We start from the raw sequence: 19,091 nt of genomic DNA on the forward strand, positions 1-19,091 counted from the left end.
ATCGAAAGGAGAAATTGATTGGTAGCAGTCTAAATTGGCGGTCGAGTAATCTCTTGATTAATTGATATTCAGCAGAGACGAGTTCCCTCGGGGATGAAAGGATTGAAACTCTGCTCGTGAACTCGATCTACGAACACGCGAGAAATCCGAGGAAAGAAGTAGCAGGGGTGTAGCGCGTAGCATCTGGATTCGACCTATTTTCTTGCTCCACTCGTTGGGGCGCTGGAAGATACACAGAAAACCTGGTAAAGTATTCACTTCCGGGCGTTTCTTCACGCGGAAAAATTCTATCTCCGATAGTCGCGTTGCCTCCTCAGAATATACGAACCCATTTCCCGATCGCTTGTTTTTCTTCTCCGAAAGTTGCTCAACAAAGTTCCAACTCGCCATTAGAGCGACTGACCGATCTTGTAATTGAATTTGCAACCTTCCTCCGGAACAGAACAATTTCATCCCCTTCTGGAGGTGGAGGTTTCCTGGCTTTTGTCGATGTCCCTCTGCCCTCGACTGCATACTGATTTATTTAGAATATGTACGACAATGCACGTTACATTTATCCCACGTTCATACATCTTGCTCTCTGCTCTCCTCGTCGCAATATTTCTCTATTCTTGTTTATCCTCTTTTCCATCCTACCTCATTTCTCTGCTGCGTTTATTATACAGATGTACCGATCCATTCTCATTCTTTAGACAGTCAGGCAACCCGTCAAAAAATCGATAGTTTTGATCATCATTTAAAGTGAAACAGAGAGAATTGCAAATTTTCTTTTTTTTTCAGGAAAATGACGAGTAACGTTCGCGTCGTAGGGTTAATAACTTGATAACGTCCCGAGTGGGGTTTCGAAAGGGAAACCCCGAGGAATCCCCGTCCCATCTCTGGAATGGCCATTAAACAAGCAATTTCGCAAATTGTTGCGGAACTCCCTTTTGCGTTACCTCGCGGTTAAGTTACCCTGGCTGATTGGGGACGTTTTCGCGGTTAGACCGCAGGAATAACGCGGCGCGGTGTGCTTTGCAGATCGATACGCAAATCCACGGTAGTTTAATCGGCTTTCTTCGAGAGTCCTGCATTATTTCTTCGCTTCGTCTGCCTTGTGATATCGTAGGTAATGTTACACGCGAGATAAAGCACTGAACAGGCGTGCTGTTTACACAAACATACAACACATCCGATTGTTTATCAGTGAACAACGAATCGTTGTAATTCGTAATAAGAGGAGGTGTTTGTCTTGTAAAATTTGCGATGCTTAATCGTAACGAAAGATTTATTTCTGTTACACGCAGGACTCTTTTTGTCGAGGAAGGAGCACAGTTCCTTCGCAGAGGCAAAATTATTGTTTCCCTGGTGGAATATCGCGGCAGCGGCTTTTGTTCGACGCGCCTTTTTAGGTTTCTCCTGCAATTTCACAAACTGACGAGCATTCCGTTCTCCACCATTTTCCACGTTTATTCCAGGATCTACGATACGCACACTTCTGCCACCGTACTTGTACGTATTTGTATATCGTGTATACGCGTTAGAAAATCTTCTTTGAAACGCTTCTTCTTTGGAGGGTAAAGCGAAGTCGAACTAAAGTTTTACTGTACGCGACCCTTCGTATACTTTGCTCGTCTATGTCTCGTCTGACTTTGTATCAATCCCAAGCGGCGAGCAATTTTTCAAAAAGCTTGGCCAATTAGCTTCTGCTTAGTCCTGAAGCGTTTTACGGTAATGGGTTTTGAAAGTATCGAGACGATCGAAGTTCGCTGCGAACGTACCGTCGACAAGCCGTAACAAAACATCGATCTCGTTACTTTCAGGATCCTGAGCTGTTCGATACGTGAGATGCACGCGTTGATTCCACTCGCCAATTCCCTCTCGATTCGTAACCACTCGTACAAAACAGAACTTTTCGCGTGAAAACTCGAGAGACGTAAAATCGACCATCGTTAATCGATATTTTTTCTCTGCGTCAAAGGGTCTCGAGTCCCGCGGGTGTTCCGCGACATTTTGCAACGAGAGAAAAAAGAGAGAGGGTGAAAGTTGGTAGAAGGTACGTTCCAGCCAAGTACGCCAGCAGAGACACCCACTCCATCTCATAACGGATTCTTTTTGGAGCGTAGACCTCGCCCCTTTCCGAGGGACCGTGTTAACATGCTCGTCGCCGCTTTGACGGCTTCTACGAGCCACTGGCAGCCGTCGGAATTGATCAGTCGCACGCTCAAAGGACGCCTGGACGTAACCAATAGAAGACTCTGCCTTTCCCTAATAGAGCTGGACGTCACGTCCCTACCCACCGACCGATTGCGTGCCTTCGTCTCGCCTTCGATGCACACCCTATCTCTTGTGACACCCGCACCCACACCCTCTGTTACGCTATTTCGCGACCAGATACCGAAAGAATCGAAGATCGATCAAAGAGAGAGAGGGGGAGAGAGAGAGAGAGAGAGAGAGAGAGAGAGAGAGAGAGAGGGAGAGAGAGAAGGTTCTTTATAATCGAAGAGCTCGCAACTTTCTCGTACGCCCAAGTCCTCGATTGTTTTCTTGGTTTAACGAGTTCTAGGTAGGAGAGGATTAAAGTAGCTTCGTTAGAAGGCAAGTTTCATCATAATTGGAGATTAATTGCGATGAACGAAAAACGAGACTCTTTTGCGGCGATCAAGAGTTTCTGAAAGGACTGGCTTCCTACCTTGAAAAGAGCCGGTCCGCCGAGTCGCGATTCGGTTTATTATTTTCTTACCGTTGCTAATTAACGGCGCAGTTTATTCACGGAGATAATGAAGGGATCGACCACAGGCAACTTCTTTGTTAATTAATTTCAGCTAGTAGCGTTGGACTACTTCCTGCGCTTCTGCCTACGAGTATAACTCCAGGAACAGAGGATAAAATTGCGTGGGATAGGAGGAGTCCTTTTCGAAATTCCCGGATGACAAATTTCCAGTGTATCTCGACCGAATGACGCGTCGTACGGAAGAGTTGAAATTGGATTTAAGAACGTGTCAGGATCGTGTAGTAAATCCGCCGGATATAATGGACACGCGATACTGTTTTTCTGTGTGCCGATAAAGCCCGGGGTTGCATCTTGCGCTTTCACTGTAATAAAAGCTAAATAAATCGTGACGCGGCGTGGGTGGAGGGCAAGCATAGGGGGCTTGATGGATGAAGACACCGCGCTCAGAAGGAAATCCAATAACAACAAACTGTTTCCATGAGATTTCCTAGTAGACCGTGTCAGCTTTATGCTTCCGCGTCATCGATCTGTTTTCCTTATCTGTTATCAGCGGCCGCATATGTTCCACGAGCGATCGCGTATCGAGGGGTGGGAGTCCTCGAAAAAAACCGATCGGCCAATTCGAACCATCTTATCCTCTGTCGAGGAAAATTGATCTGCCGTGAGAGAAAGGAAATTCGAGGATATTCAAAAATCTGCCACCCTCGAGGAATCGATCGCGTGGAGAACGGGGAGAGCGTAGTTACAAAGGCGCCAAAGGACGAGCAAGAAGTCGAGATTGGACAGAGGGAAGATTTTTCATTGGGAAAAGGATTTCTCTGGGACAGACTGGTTGAACGATAAAAGCCTAGCGAATTTTGCCCTTTGATGACGGTTGAATCTTCCGGACAAAGGGCCGGGTTTAGTCGAACGTGGCAGGATCAGCAAATGTTACCGTAGCAATGTAACACGCTCTAATTAGACGTCAAATTCGACAAAGCTACAGAGGAATTTGCATTTTCATCGAAAAATTTGCATCTCGCTCATCGTACCCATGCGCACCAAATAGCTATTTATGGCATTCGAAATGGTTCCAACATCCTTTGAGATAGTTAATCCACCTATCACGATCGCGTTCTTCGTATCGAAACCGAAGAATTACTCGTAAAATTGCTCAAAGGATTAATTCTGCCCGCCCAACTCCATATATTACAGCTGATTCTCATTCGCGGATCCCCTAGACTTTGAAAACTGTTGAGCGTTCCACTCTGGAATAGCTCGTTTATCGACAGACGTTTCAGCCGTTCGAAATAACTGCAGAATTCAATTCGTCCGCAGGATAATCCCTGGCTTGCGCTACGCGGGTGCTGGCAGGACCTTCCTGGATATCTTCTATCGGACGTCACTGTATCGATCATGGGATTTCGGTAAAATAATCCCGCGGTCGTTGGGCGCGTAGCTCGTTACCCGGGTGGAGCATTATTGGTTACCAGAGGCCGTGGATTTCGTTCGGAAATACCAACACCCCCCGCATAGGTAATTACAAGTCCTGGCCACCATTCCACGGCACGGAACTTCCGTCTCTCCCCGTTGAAGCATTCGAATTGCTTCCAAGTCGTTCGAACGCTTATCACTCGGGTATTTAATTAAGGGCGGCTGGTTCTTGTCGCCGTTCGAGGTAATTTATGAATGTTTACGGGGGAAATTCATTAATCCTGGTCTTTTTCTTGAACGGAAGTTCCACGGGCCTCTAGGGAAGGAAGGAAGACCAGTTTGGAAGTTGTCAGGCGATCGAGTCGACTAAACTCGGCTAAGTACAGTTTCAGACTTTGATTAATTAGGTAAAAATGAACTCTCCGCGAGGTGGAGGACCGGGCTAGTTCCCACGGTGTTAATATCCCCACCGTGGGTTAGGCGCGAGGCGTCTTTCGGAGTCTTCCGTTCCTTGGCGTAGCCGCAAGTGTAAATTATCACCCGCGGCTTAACAACCCGTTTCCCAGGGCGTTCGAGACGCCTCGTCGATCCAGGGTGAATGCACCCAAGGAAAATTCCCTTGAATCGGGATACCTCGAGGCGTTTCTGTTTCGTCGAGGTCTATTATTAACGTCGAACCATCGCGGTTCTGCCGTGATACGGGGCCGCGTGTATTTTCGCGCGTATCTCGATTTAACGGGGCATCGATTGCGCCGTTTCGGTTAATAATCGCCCATTAAAGTTCCGAGAACGGCCCGGATCGTCGGAATTCCCCTGGCCAATAGTGTCACGCGACCCATGGCTACTATAATTTACGATATCTCGCGAACGGAGCCAAGACACGCCTCTGCCTTATCCGTCCAAGTTACGGAAGCTTTTTTCCTTTTTTTTTTTTTGGCTCGTTAGAGGAAATCGGAACGAGGGATGCAGAACGTCACTCACGTGTTCCATCATGGCGGGGTACTGCGACGGGTAGAGGGTGAACGCTCCGATCAGGTGCGCCAGGGAGAATACGAAACCAGCGATGCAGGCGTATCGAAGCCTTATTGGTAGCAACGCGTACGCCATGTAAATGAAGAAACAGACGGCCCAGGCCGCGGCCAAAGGCCCTCCGCTACGATGCTCCCTGGATACCAACGCCAGATGTATATTCAACGCCACTTGCAGAGCCAATAGAGTCACCAGGATTATTCCACTGACTCCTGCCAGCCAGATCTCGTTCATACCTGGCCTGGATATGGCGGCCACCAATGCTGAAATTGAAATAATCCTGAAATTACGTTGGACATAGAGGGTGAACTTGCATCTGTTGGGTGCAAAGGGGCAAAAAAATTGATGACTAACATGATAGGATAAATAAAAAGTAACTTTTGTTTTTTTATCGATAGCTCTCGAATGACTGGAAAATTGATGCTTTCCAGGAACTGAGCGCGCACTGATTCGTGTGTCACTGCGCGCGAATTGTTTTTTTTTTTATTTTCGAAGGGGAGGGGGAATCCGTAGATTGGAAAATATCGTGGACAACGTGAAGCGTGAAAAAATAAAAAAAAAAATGATGCTTCCGGTGGCCTTTGACGCGCTTTGATAAGGGTACGCGATGGTATTTCAATATTTTTTTCCCCTGGCTCGCGCCGAACGCGAAACACTTTTTCGCGGAGATTTTAATTAACGTCCACGCGGTGTAACTGGGTCAAACCGCACCGGAACGAAAGTGACCGGAATCCGGGAAACGTTTAAAGCGATCGCTTTGATCCTCCGGCTAATTAAAACCGGAATCATTTATCCTAAACTGGCGCGCGCCTTTTTGCTCGACTGGAGTCGCGTCCGGGTCGTATATTCGACTTAACGAGGGGCGATCCAATTAAAAATTGTGGACGTCCAATGGCGGAGAAACGAGGTGGGAAGGATGACGAGAAAATTAAAGAAGACAATCAAGTGGTCAGTGCCAACTAAGCGAGATACCCTATGAAACAGCCCCCAAAATTTCGCTCGACCGATTTCATTCGAGTCACGGCCGCAGAAGTTTCAAACGTCCGCTTCGAAACGAGCCAAACTTTGCTCCGCAATTTTCAACCGAGAATAAAACAAGAAAACTATTTCCCGGCGACCGTGTATCCATTATCGTTCATTAAACGGGTCATTTTTCTTAAGCGTCTCGTGGCGATCCTGTGACCCATTCCTGCTCGTCATCCTTCGTTCGTTCTAGTGCCTCGAGATGGATTACGGATACGATTTCTCGTTATAATTCAACGATTCGAGATATTCTCGTTGGTCGGGGAATAATTAAAATTTCATTCGTACGAGAATCTTGTCTGCGACAGTTCGATAAAAATGATAAATGGCGCTTCGAAGCGCCTGGAAACGATAGAATGGGGCGTCTGACTATGTATCGTCCAATTCTACTTGATACGACGGTTCCTCTCTATTTTTTATTTTTACCACGAAAAGTATTGAACATTTTTCCAAGGCGAGTAATATCGAGACTCGTTAATCGTTCTTTCTGAAAAACGTACGATATTTCTCCCGCCCTCCGTTACGTCGTTCTTGATCGTCTCCTTGATCATCGAGCTCCTTCACTGAGTCTCTTATCCCCGCTATTTGTGGCGTAACTTGCCGGCACTTACCCGCATAAATTGCAACGCAGACGACCAGTGTCACCGCCAGAGACAGGTTCTCCGGCCTCTCCAAGACGCGGAAGAATTGTTGGTTACCTTCCAGGATAATCTTGAGGGCCAGTAGTGCGACCAAAGCGAGAGCCAGACCAGCCAGTAGGCCGAGGACGTGCGTCATGTTGCTTTGATTCATTCGCAGGAAGTAACGCTGGTACAGCATCTCCACCTAGACGAAACAGATTGTTTAATTCCTTTTAATCGATTCAGGCGTTCACGCGATTTATTCTCTCTCTCTCTCTCACTCTCTCTCAATTATCGTGTTTCAAGGTGTTCGCTTTTAATTTTAATTCACGTTTTCTCTGAACAATTTCGCTACGTTCGCTTCTCATATTTCATGTATTACGGTTCAGTTCGCGTGGTACGTGAGCTGACACGAAATCGTGGGTGGTGTCGGTGGTACTACTGTTTCAGAGTGTTTTATCTGTCGCGAGTCTTAACGCAAGGTGAATTTCACCAGAGACTCGATTCTTCGAAGACGTAGGAAATTGGAAAACCCGTCGGTGTAGTTTGCCCCTGGGCTAAACAGGGGGGGAATTCATAACGCGTCGCGTGTTCGTCAAAGCGTAGAACGCGAATTCATTTCCTTGGAAATGATTCGGAGATAGGGAGCGTCCTCGTTTAAAATCCGTCGGAACGGCGGTGGCATTATGTCGTTTAAGACGTTCCTCGAAGCATCGACAACGTATGTTTGCTCCTCGTGTATCGAGTGAATGGAATCCATTCGAAGCGGACCTGGTTAATTAAATTTAATTAGATTCAGTAAGCTTCACTCTTCTGGTTGGGGAAACGTCTTCGAGGGAGTGTACTCCATTTTCTTCGCGTATGCACGTCGAAACTTTCGTCACCGCGGCAAGATGCACGCGGTTTCATTTCCCTCAGGATTTTTGAAAATTAAACAAACTTTCTGGTTTTAATGCAATTCCTAGAACTTCGCCGGCGAACGAACAAAATTGGATGAAATAAGGTTTCGGTTGAAATTAAATCCGAATCAAAATTGGAACAAAGTATAATCGTTTCGTAGCCACTGTTTTAATTTTCATTCACTAATTGGTTTCTCGGGACGGAGTAGCAAAATAATTGTTACGTATTATTTTAATTTCGACAGAAATTAAAGCGAATCCGCCTCTTTCGTTGTCAAAGCAAGGAAAGTCCGTCTGTTTTAATGCACAGTGGCTTTTCTCTTGGCTTGACTCGCTCCACTGCAGAACGGACGTTTTCGTTTACCGAAAGTATCGATATTTGGACGATTCGAACCCAGTTCCAGTGTCTCTTTCCCTCCATCGTCCTGAAACGAGGATCGACATCGCGAACGGGGGCGAAAGTATAATTAACAACGGGTTCCATTAATCTACCGCGGTAATTCGATCGAAAACGAGTTCGCCAGACAATGGCCGATGAAACTTTTCCAGTTGGACCGTTTCACGGTGGTGGCTACGTGTTCGTGGAACTTTGGGAAGTCGCTTGACTGACTGACCAAGCGTAGGATTAATTTAGTCCCACGGTGAAAATCGAAACGGTTCCGGTTCCGATTTGTGTGGTGGAAAGAGCCTCGACCAGGGTTTAAATTTAGTTCGAGACGTGTCGGAATTAGCGATCCCTAAAATTAAAGGGCTGGGAGGGCCGCGGCGAGGTCGCCAGTCGAACCGTGGAAAACGGAAATAAATCACCGCGAACGCCGCTGCGATGGCTCTTCCTCTCTTTTCCCTCCCGGTTTCCTTGCTCCGCCGTTAATCCCTCGCCATTGTTATTTTAATTTTTTGCTCGGATGAAAAATATTTACGGAAATGTTAGCAGGAGAGTGGCTTTAAAACTGCGGGCCATGGACGCGCGGCCATCCAGTTGGAAATATTTATTTCGCTGCTGCACCGTTCACGAATTTCCGTAAAAATTCAATACCTTCTCCCGGGGATAAATATCACTTTTCCACCCTCGGCAAATTTAGCGAAAACAAACGGGACACGGTTCCCCGGAAAGTTCGCCGGCGAGAAACTTATTCAGAGTTGATTCGGAGGCAAGCAAGATCGATCGTCCCCGGGGAATATCCGTAGCAATCCGTTTCCTTAATCGTCCTCGCTACGCCTGCTTAATCGAAACCGTACGGTCCATCCGTCGAGGACTCTTGACCATCCTGAGCCCATGCTCGATCAGAGTCAGCTGGTTAACGGACCATCGCGCTATTATAAATACAGAGGAACGCATAGAATGCTCGTATGGTACAAAACAGGAAGAGAAGACTCGTGGCCAATATCTGAAACTATAGCGGATAGATAGAACTACATTTACCACGTGACGTGAATAGATTCGTTGAACGTCCCAAAGGATCGAATTTAATCATTTCGTGATATTTGGACAAATCCCAAAATAAATGACACGACAAAGCTCAGCTACGTGTGCAAACAAGAATGAAACGTTTGGTCGGTTGTTCAGCTGTTTCGGATGGCTCATTTCGTTTCGTTAAATTCTCTTACTCGTTACTGACTCGTAGCTAGCGATTTCGAGCCGCGGGCTACGCGAGGACAGCTGAACGCGCATCGTCGACAAGCAAATTTTCGCTTATTTACTCGTACGAAATTAATTTCAAAACAAGAAGTCGATGGATCGACGAGGTCGCGTCGAGACAGTTTCGACGAGACGTGGGTGCTTCACCCACGACAGTACATTTTCTCTACGAGAGCGAATGGACCGATATATTTATTGAAATCGTTGACACAGCAATTTGGCTAGCCAACCGGAAACTGAACTCCTGGGAAAGGAAAGTTTTCTCGTGGGATTCGAGTCACGTGTTTTCGCGAACGTGGCCACCGCAAATGCGAATCTACGAGCAGCGAAGAAAGACGAATGATCGGGCGCAGCAGTTTCGAAACTGACCGCGTACTGTCCCGGATTTCCGGTCCGCCCGTACTTGTTGCGCAATTCCATGTTTCCCTACATTCGCGACGCAGAATCGTGACCAGCATTTTTTGTGGCTCGTAACACCGATTTCCACTCGGTCGATCTGTTTACCTGCAAATTCTTGAAGCGATGAGACGCGCAGAGGGACTTCAAAAATCGGCAGAGCGCGCACTTCCTTGCAGGTTGCGTGATGGACGTGTTCACGGCCGTTTCCTGCGCGGTGCTCTCCCTTCCGGACGCGAGGCCCACCCCGACCTCCGATCCCCTGCTCATCTGTGGAAACCACGTCTCCACTTTCTTATCTCTGTTATTCATACGAAAACTTTCAGGCAACTACCATCGAATATCCTCGAGAAACATCAGAAAAACAATGAATCTACGTTCGAGCTACTGCTTCGTTACTGTTCCACGGAACGATGACTCACGGTGATAATGGAGGGTCGAGGAGCACCAGTAAAGTGCTCGATCACCTCCCAGTTGGACTTCCTCGACGGTGTGTGCGGAGTCCTTGGTGTGTTCGGGGTGTGCGGTTGAGAGGATGGCGTGGAAGACTTGGACCCTGGTGGATCGAGCAGCAGCTCGACCCGGGGCCTGCCTCCTTCGTTGCTGCTCACGTGCTGTCGCAAACTGGCCCATCTTCTGGTACTCCTCACTGAGCCGGTTACAGACCTGTTTGGCGCCTCACCCTGTGAACAATTGTGAGTTGAGAGTTGAAACATTGTTTCTATATGATAAGGACGTGCGATACGAGACTGTTTCGGGTGTTGTATGTTTCAGGAACCGTACACGGTTCATCATTTGTTCGATGATTACGAACGCTTCGAACCCTTTCTACACGCCACCCTATTCTCACGAGGCGCGCTAGGCGAACACTGGTACCGGGATTGAAATCACGACCTGCAAACCAGCTGCATCGTAACCCTTTACGCTTCCACGCACTTTATTCCCGTACTCTGCATCCTCTCATTGTCCGTGTACACGGAATCAGAGAGCAAGCGTTCCGTGACTGTACGCTGAGGATTACTGATCGAAAATACGTCTATTTTGTCACTGCGAAGGTAGAGAAGAAAATTTTGTGTTTCTCGTTTTTACTACTTTTTTGTTGTTTTTTTTTTTAAGTTCGACGCGTGTCAGAGAAGATCGCCGTGGAAAAGATTCATTAGAGAGGAGGGATCGATAAAATGTGGGATAAGACCCGATGAAAGGAGAAGAAGTGAAAAGGACGGGCTTCCGTGTCTGATTAGGAAATAGAAATTTAATACGACTCGGACGTCGTTCGTCTTTCATCCGCGTTCGGGGCTGATACCTTGGAAAGTTTTCATGGCGCCCCTGTCTCGACGTTTCGTGTATAGGACCGTAAAGGAATATTCTGGCCCCGTAGTCGAAGACGTACAACTGCCGTGTAATTAGGTCGCAGGAATCAATGTGATTGATCGCAGCTTCTAAATTGCCACGAGTACCGTTGCGTAAAGACAATATCGCTCTAGCTTCGACAACGTTCTACGAACGCCAGTTTTTGAGAGTTAATTGCGAATTGTACAACCGGGAACGTGCAATGATTTTATCTAGAGAGAAAGATACGCGAGGATTCTGTCTGTGGGCAGTCATCTCGAGTCAGTTTCCTCAATGGTGCGGGTGATGGAGTTACAATCGAAAGCGGAGGCTGCAGGCTGCACAAAAGTTATTAAACTTCCCCTTAATCGTTTCGCTGGCTACCCAAGCTCTCCCTGCGGGATCGACAACAAACAACGCGGTATTTTTCTTCTCGGCGAACTTGAAATAAATATTATAAATCCAAGAATTTCATTACCCTTCCGTATCCGCCAGCCTCTGTCTCGTAACACAATTTTTCTGCTCCCTTTCTCGACGCTTTAAGCATCTGTAGAAAGAGATTGAAAAATCTGTCTGTCTCGCAACCGAGCTTTCGCATGTAATTCTTTGCGATACTCTTCGTCGACTACCCTCTTACCACGAGCAACTTCCGGTGAATGGAAAACGCGCCCCTTTTGCACTTCAAACTCTCATCCCGGATTTACCATTTTATTGGCTGGAGTTTCGTTCGACTCGTTAGAAATCGTTTGAAGGAGAAAAAATAGAATTTCGAAGAGAGGGACGAGCCCCGTTTCTCAAACGATTTCTAAGAACGATCTCGAGGAGGAAACGTTGGATTGAAACGTCACTGGCGAAGGGGCGTCCGTTGAATTAACAACGTCGACTCGCGTTTTATCATCAGAGGGAACTTTTTCACGCAATTAAGACCTCCCCCGGGGGTGAACGATTCCTACGGAGAATTTATCGACTTCTGGAAGCAGTCGGGGATGTTTGAGCTTCGCTTCTTCCAGAGTTCCTCAGAGCTTCTCTCGAACTTTTCTCCTGCCAAGATATCCCTCTCCCTTTTAATATATATCGCCATTGTCATTTTGAAATATCAGCGTCCAAGTATCGGAGCGCTCGTCCATTTTTTATACAGTCTATTTACGTAAACGTTTCGAGATGGAAACTTTCGCGGACGATATCAGCTGACTGAAACGGTTCCTCGCGTAGAGAGAGCGCAATTCTTCTCGAGCAAGAAGCGATTAATTCGGACGCGCGGCGAAAGGGGAGAACTCATTAATCTCGTCGAGCGATCGATAAAGGGTTCAATAAAGGATGTTATTTCCGTTCAACCGCGCGCACTAAGCCGCCGTTCCGACGGGCATTGTTGTCGACCGGGTAGTTGTATTTGTTAATTCGATCAACGTCCACGCTTCGTTCCTATCGTTTCGTTATCGCACACGCGTTCGACAGCCTTGCAAAACGCTATCGTTTCGCCAGCCGTTCTTCCCGATTCGTTCGACCGGGAACGGACCGTGGACATCTCACTTTTGTCGCGTGCGAATACCAATACCTCCATCGCGTGCGCGAATATCGATCGGAATTTCTCATTGTAATATTTTGTTCAGGTATTCTCGATATTCTCTGTCTCTCTTCATCGAACGTGCTAATTGTACGTCGACATTGTACGTTTTTCAAAATTTAATTCTCGTTTCGCGTTACACGGTCGTTTGATTAACAGGTAATCCGTTACACGGCACTTTGTTAGGGAAAATACACATTTATTAAGAGTAATTCTATTTTTTTATTTTTTAACAATAGTCGAGTTTTTGCTGGGATTAACGAGTGTCTTTAATGGAAACGAGTCCGACACGGTGGTCGTTGAACACACCAGGCGGATAATCGAATTAATTCTCGCGGATATCGTGGCGTGTTTAATTATCGTAATCCCAACCGCCATTATATTTACGCTATTAGAAACGCGTTACGGATCGGCCGATAACAATGGCGATCGGTTGGGAAAACCGTATCAGGCTGGATACGTTGATTATCGGCTCGTTAATTATAATCTCGACGCCGTTCTACGCGGGTTAGGTAAACGATTGGGTTTCGTAGGGAGACCGCGGAATATCTTCCCTTTTTCCGTTTCAACCCCTTTCGACGGCCACGTCGAATCTCGAACAACCGCGAGATACTCGAATTACGAGTCGAACTAAAATTATTTCCCTCGAGGCGAACGAAAATTTCATCCGGCTCGCGGTTACCATTGTTCGTCGACCTTTCAGTCCGACGAAGATCGAATCGACGGTGATGACTGGCGAACCTATGGTTGCAGTCCACCGACAGGCCCTTATCGGTCCTCTTTGCGAACCATCGGCGTGAAATGCAGGGCGCTCGAAACCGTTCGGCGAACATTCTTTGCCGTCGTGCGCGCACACGAAACGGCTGATAACTTATCAGTCGACGGAAATTTTCAGTTCAATTCCGCTATCTGCCGGAATACACGCGAGTGCCGTCTGTCTGAAAGTTTCTCGCGACACCGCCCTTCGAGCGTCCTCCTCTCTGTCCCTTTAATTCGAGCCACCCGCCATATATCGGGACGACTCTTTGCCTTTGTAAACGACCGGCGATCCTTTTTATCAGCGGCTCGATTATCGAAGCGTTCGATCGCGCTCAGTCGACGACGATGAATTATTTATGTACAATGAACGGGAATTTGCAAATTCGTTTCATGCCCCGGAACTATGACAGCACCGCACCCTCCCCCTCGCCACACCATTCGTCCGCCCGTGTTTTATTAATATTTCGGCCGGACGCTCGTTAATTATTCATTCGGAGTTTACTCGATCATTACGATTTTCCGCGTCGGTGGTTAATCGCCGACGAAACACCGTATCGCGGTGGTGCTCGTTTAAACGGGGACGGAATTTGCAATCAAATTGACGTCGTTCGGCAACGATAGTCGCTGGACGTTACAGCACTGACACCAGCTCTAACGAATAACTCCTGTCAACCCGTCGCTGTACCCGTGTAATCGGTATTTTAATTCGTAATCAGTTACATTCGATGTCAACCGCGGCACCAAATGCTCGCTGCGTGTAGATTCGCGACAAGTGTGAATGTACCGAAACGTTTCAAGGGTAGAACTAGTGAAACCTAGTACAACCAACCCTTCTACAACGCTAATCGTGATCATTATAGTAGTACAGACGCGAAGACGCTTCGTTTAGACAAGATTGTCATCCTCGACTCGTCAGAAGCTTAGATAGTTCACGTATATCAACTACCTACGAAATCAACTCCTAGAAACAATCTCTCTTCGTCTCGAGAGTTCACTGAGGAGGTGTTTGTATAAATCGTAGTGTTTCTAACAGAACTAACGTCTGCTGGCGGGATGATAAAGTTTGATGGTTAAACAACGGTTAAATTTACGCGACCGACTGGGTATCGTTGAGATAGGTGAGCACGATCCTGCGGTTTCACCACCCGGTAAATACGATCGAGTAACCGGTAATAATTGCTCGATGGCTTGCAGTGGGCAAACACGTTGGATCGGCGGTCGACACGGCCAGGGAGTACCGATCCTTTTTGTACGTCGGTTAAAATATCACGCCTGGCGGAATTCTGGTGGAAACGCGCCGCAGGACTCGCCAGGACGACGGTAAACACAGCCCACTCGAATGTCCCGCGTTTCGTTTTTCGTTCGATAGGCGATACGATTAATTAACCGTTTTCCACGCGAATAATCGAGGGTGGCTCGCGCAAATAGAACCATTTATCAGCTCCCCCGACCTGGAAACAGCCTGTCGATGATTTTCAGTCCGTTTCTGTAAAAATATACTTTCGTCCTGCGACGGAAACAATTTTATACGTCGCGTGGCAAAGTATCGGGCTTTTAATCAAATAATTTTTAAATTACAGGGATGGACTCCTTTTTTAATATCGCGCGGAGGGAAGATACGTCGACGGAGAGAAATTCCACAGGCTGGCTATTATTTCCAATTCAGAGCCGTCCTTCGCGAGGAGGAGTGATCTGTAGAGGTGGACCAGCGAAGGTGAGATTAATCGATCATCAGGATAATCGCGTATGATCGATTAATTAGCCACGAAGCCCGGCGCCGTTAACAGCCCTGGGATCAGGCTCAATTTTCATTCCATCCTAACGAGATTACCGCTTCTTTCGCGGGCCAGACGACTCGTCGTAATAACGGCGTTGGCAGGGTGCGTTTCGTGGCTGGGGTAAACTTCTGAATAATGGATGAACGTCGCCGCGGAGGGTTACTTTGTTGTTACGTTTGCACCAGCGTGCTGCAAGTTGTCTCTTGTTCCTCGTTGTGTCCGCGATACCGGTGAATATAACGTTCGCAGACTGGCGTAGTCAATTTCAACTAAGCTCGATGCCGGATTCGCGCTCGTGTTCAAAGCGGCATCGCGTTCTTTGGAACTTTGCGCTCTCGAGAAGTAGAAGAGGGCTTCCAGAGAGCTTCGAGGTACGAGATAATCACCTAGACAATCGCTATTCGAGAGATGACACTCGATGAAACTAGCTGGAATAGTTCGCCAAAGAAAATGAAAAAGTTTGGCAATCGCGACGCTAGAATCATTCCCTATCGTGCGGATCTAACTTTCCATCGTTTCGATATTCCGTCTGGCCAACCGAAAAGCCCTTCTCGGCCAACTTTCTTAATATCAACTCTTTCGTTTCGCGAAACTTTCTCATATCCTAATAAGCATCCAGAAGTCCTTCCGCTTTGAAAGGACCGGGGGAGTTCCGTTCTCGACGACAAAGCCAGGAGGGGAGGGGTGACAGAGTGGAAGAAGCAATTCGTTTAAACGGAAGATCGCGAAGTCGTCGCGGATGATTTACCTGATGGCTTCGTCGACTGCCACGGAGGCTGAGCCGGTGACGCCACTCGTGCTTCGGGAACTCCACCCCGTATTTATCCATGTCGACCCTTGCCTCTTCCTGTCGCGGCTGAGAAGCCCTCCGGGCCAATAGAACACCGTTGTCCGCTACTTCATGCTCCCCCTAGAACCAGAGAAGAATCTTCACCGTCTCTTCGCTATCTCCCCGCGTTTTGTTTGCTCAAAAGAAGAACGCGATTTCCCTGCGCGCTTCTCACTGGAAAGCTTTTCCCTGTTCTTTCGTCGCGCGAGATGGACCGAGACAGGTCACTCCTGTACACCCGCCAGGTTATCTTTGCGCGAGAATAAAAAAAAAAGAAACGGAAGAGAGAGGAGGAGAGCAAATCCGAGTTGCGAACACGAGAACTTGCCTCTGGCTTTATTTTCGAAAAAAATTCGGACCGATTACGGGCAGGGCGGTGCGGGAGTTAACGCGCTACGAATTTTAGTCTGAAATATAAATAAACAAGGTTTTTCGCGAGAACGTGCTCGAATTCGTGCGATGTTTTTGCGTTCGATGGAAAACTGGATCGAAAAACGATTTCGCCGGGCCAGCCGGGGAGGCCTCGACCTTCCACTTCCGGAAATTCGCAATGTTCCACGGAAATGGGGCGGCGCGTTTTTCCCGTAAACGGAACGCCGCAAATTTTCGCATCCTCTCGCCGGGAACAAATTTGCAAGAGCAATTCCACGCCCAATTGCATCGAACCGTGCAAGCTGATTTTTTGTTTGAAAAAACGAGACTTATCGAGCAAATAAAAAAAAAAAAAAAAAAAAAAAATGAAGAACACACTTTCCACTTCATTTTTGTTTCTCTTTTATATCCGATCGTAAGAGGTGGTCCTAATGTTCTTAAAGAAGATCCGCGTGAATCGTTATCGTGAGCTCCGTCGGTCTATGCCGCCGCTAATTGGGCCAAACGATGGACTTTAAGCCTCGATTATGTCCCAGCCAGGCTTCGTTTTACATAATTCCTTATAAACGATCGCATCGATTCGTCTTTACCCTACGAGGCAGTGAACGACGTTCTCCTTCGATTTCTTAACGAGCCGCAATAATTTACATTCGGTAAAAAGTGAAACTGGTTTGAAAATGAACGAGCATGCATCGAATGGCGGTCGTAGATGACGAGGGTTGGGCCAGAGTCACGGAAATAGAGAACGAACGATAAGGAAGGGGAAACTAAGTAGACAAAGCCGTGGAGAGTTCGTCTCGTTTCTATTTTTATTTCCTCTTTGAAGCCTCTCTCGCTGCTCGAGCCTTTGCACTCTTCGCCTCCATTTTTCTCCGACTCTGTTAACACTTCGTCAATGACGAACTAAGACCGGTTTCGTTGTCCTCGCCAACGCGCTCGCCATCGCCGACACGTTTATTCGAACGTCGTTCAGAGTTCTGCGAGATTAATATACTTTTCAGGGAGAGATTCGATGTTAAACGAACGTCTGACTGCGAATTATTAAGCGAAGAAAAAGCACCATCTGTTTGGAAATTGCGTTGCACAAGCAGCGAGGAAGTCGCGTTAAAAATTAATGCTCACCGCCTAACTCCGATCGATCTCTGCACACAATGACCTGGACTAGAATGCATGAACATTACCTTTGTCCCGTCTATCATCTCTACTGCGACAATGCCACCAAAATAATTGTTATCCGAATCATTAATCGATTTTAACAGCGTTCGAAATATTTCTGAAAGGTTTATTCAACGACATTGCGAACTTGTAGGGCAGGCGCCAGAGCGGAGGCTTCGAAGAACAAGGGAACCAACCATGGATCGAGGGAAGAGGGAAGCGTTTGCCGAGGTGAATAAAGAAAAAGAGAATCCTCGATATCGAGTGGCAAAGCCGAGTCGCGAATAGTCTTCGAGTGTCATCCAAAGATTCTGGTGTGTCCTTCGTCGCCTCCATGGTTCACGTAGGCCTGGGAAATCTGAGTGGCAACTCTTTTTCACTGCACGAAAGCTGCGATTTTCTTCTGCAAGCTTGGCGATTGGTTTGTCTGCTTATTTATTTCGCTGGGACGTGAAACAACAATATTTGTACTCTCCTTGATGGAGACCCCTGGACTTTGTCAAGTTGAAGAAACAGAGTTTCGAGGTAATTGAATTTTTAAATCTACAGAGTAATTGAAAATGATTGATTAAGTTCGTTCGTTGGCTCGATGTTAGCATCGCTCGTCAAACTTTATGCATTTTCTAGATCAATTGCTTGGTGGAAAATAATTGAACCTGGCTATTTTGAGAGGTATCGGTTTTTATGAACACGTGGAAGACTTTGAAAAGCTGCCGATCTCGCCTCGCAACAGAGAAGAAGTGGTCGAGTTTTTGGCTCACGGTTTTGCGAGAACAATAGTCCGCTGCTCGTGCGAACAGTGTGGACAGAGGTAATCGACCGATCAGGACGCGTATTTAGAGCGCAGATTCGCGACGATAAGGCACGTTTTTCGAACTGATTCGAGGAATCCTATACTTCACCGTGTTAGCCTTTCGTGTCTCGAGGCTAATTTATTAGATTTACCATTTGTATCGCGACCGACCAACCAACGTAAAAATGTACTCGAACCTTTTTCCTGGCGTACACATCTTTTTTTTTTGCTACTCACTCCATTACTTGGATTGACACTCGACGTTCTATTAAAGCTCGGGGAACAAAACTTCATTGTTGCACAGCTGGGCGATGATCGTGTAAGGGGGGAGTTGTTGGAGAAAAAATTTAATTAGATATCTTCTGCGATAAGTATCGAGCGGTGTGCTCCTCAACAAGTGTGTCCACACGGTGAGGCAATCACGGAACAGCATCCACGGTTGAGTCACGATTATGTAATAAAGAGGACGCAGGGATTGGCGCGTCGTACAATTCCCATTACCTCGTCAGGGGTCAATGAAAAAATTGTAGGAAATTGAGCTAATTATCGTAACCGGGTGAATGAAACGATGGACGATCAAGTTCTTTGTGCAGACACCTACCGTGCTATCGTTACGTTTCAAAGGCTTTCGAGGCTCTCTGAAGTTTCGAGAAATATCAAGACTTTCGAGGGCTTCGAGCATCGAGTTCTCTCACGGTAGATTGAAATCTTTCGCGTTCACCGCCCCATTAACAGCAGCCGCCATTAATTGGTCCACGTTCGGAAATTTGTTCAAGTTTC

The 19,091-nt window shown here is 47.0% G+C and overlaps 1 protein-coding gene across 2 annotated transcripts in view; it reads right to left on the minus strand.

The window, feature by feature from the left end:
- LOC143426715 (adenylate cyclase type 6) overlaps window positions 1–19,091 on the minus strand; it is a 45,006-nt gene that overhangs the window by 21,921 nt on the left and 3,994 nt on the right. For both annotated transcript variants that reach the window (XM_076900317.1, XM_076900316.1), the window contains exons 2-6: window positions 15,911–16,072; window positions 10,155–10,415; window positions 9,841–10,002; window positions 6,790–7,003; window positions 5,108–5,418 (exon numbers count right to left, since the gene is read on the minus strand). In XM_076900317.1, the coding sequence (XP_076756432.1) occupies window positions 5,108–5,418; window positions 6,790–7,003; window positions 9,841–10,002; window positions 10,155–10,415; window positions 15,911–15,991 (1,029 nt within the window). In that variant the 5' untranslated portion in view covers window positions 15,992–16,072. The remainder of the gene's footprint in view (window positions 1–5,107; window positions 5,419–6,789; window positions 7,004–9,840; window positions 10,003–10,154; window positions 10,416–15,910; window positions 16,073–19,091) is intronic.

Source organism: Xylocopa sonorina, chromosome 9 (genome assembly GCF_050948175.1).
Source record: "Xylocopa sonorina isolate GNS202 chromosome 9, iyXylSono1_principal, whole genome shotgun sequence".
Classification (NCBI taxonomy): Eukaryota; Metazoa; Arthropoda; class Insecta; order Hymenoptera; family Apidae; genus Xylocopa; species Xylocopa sonorina.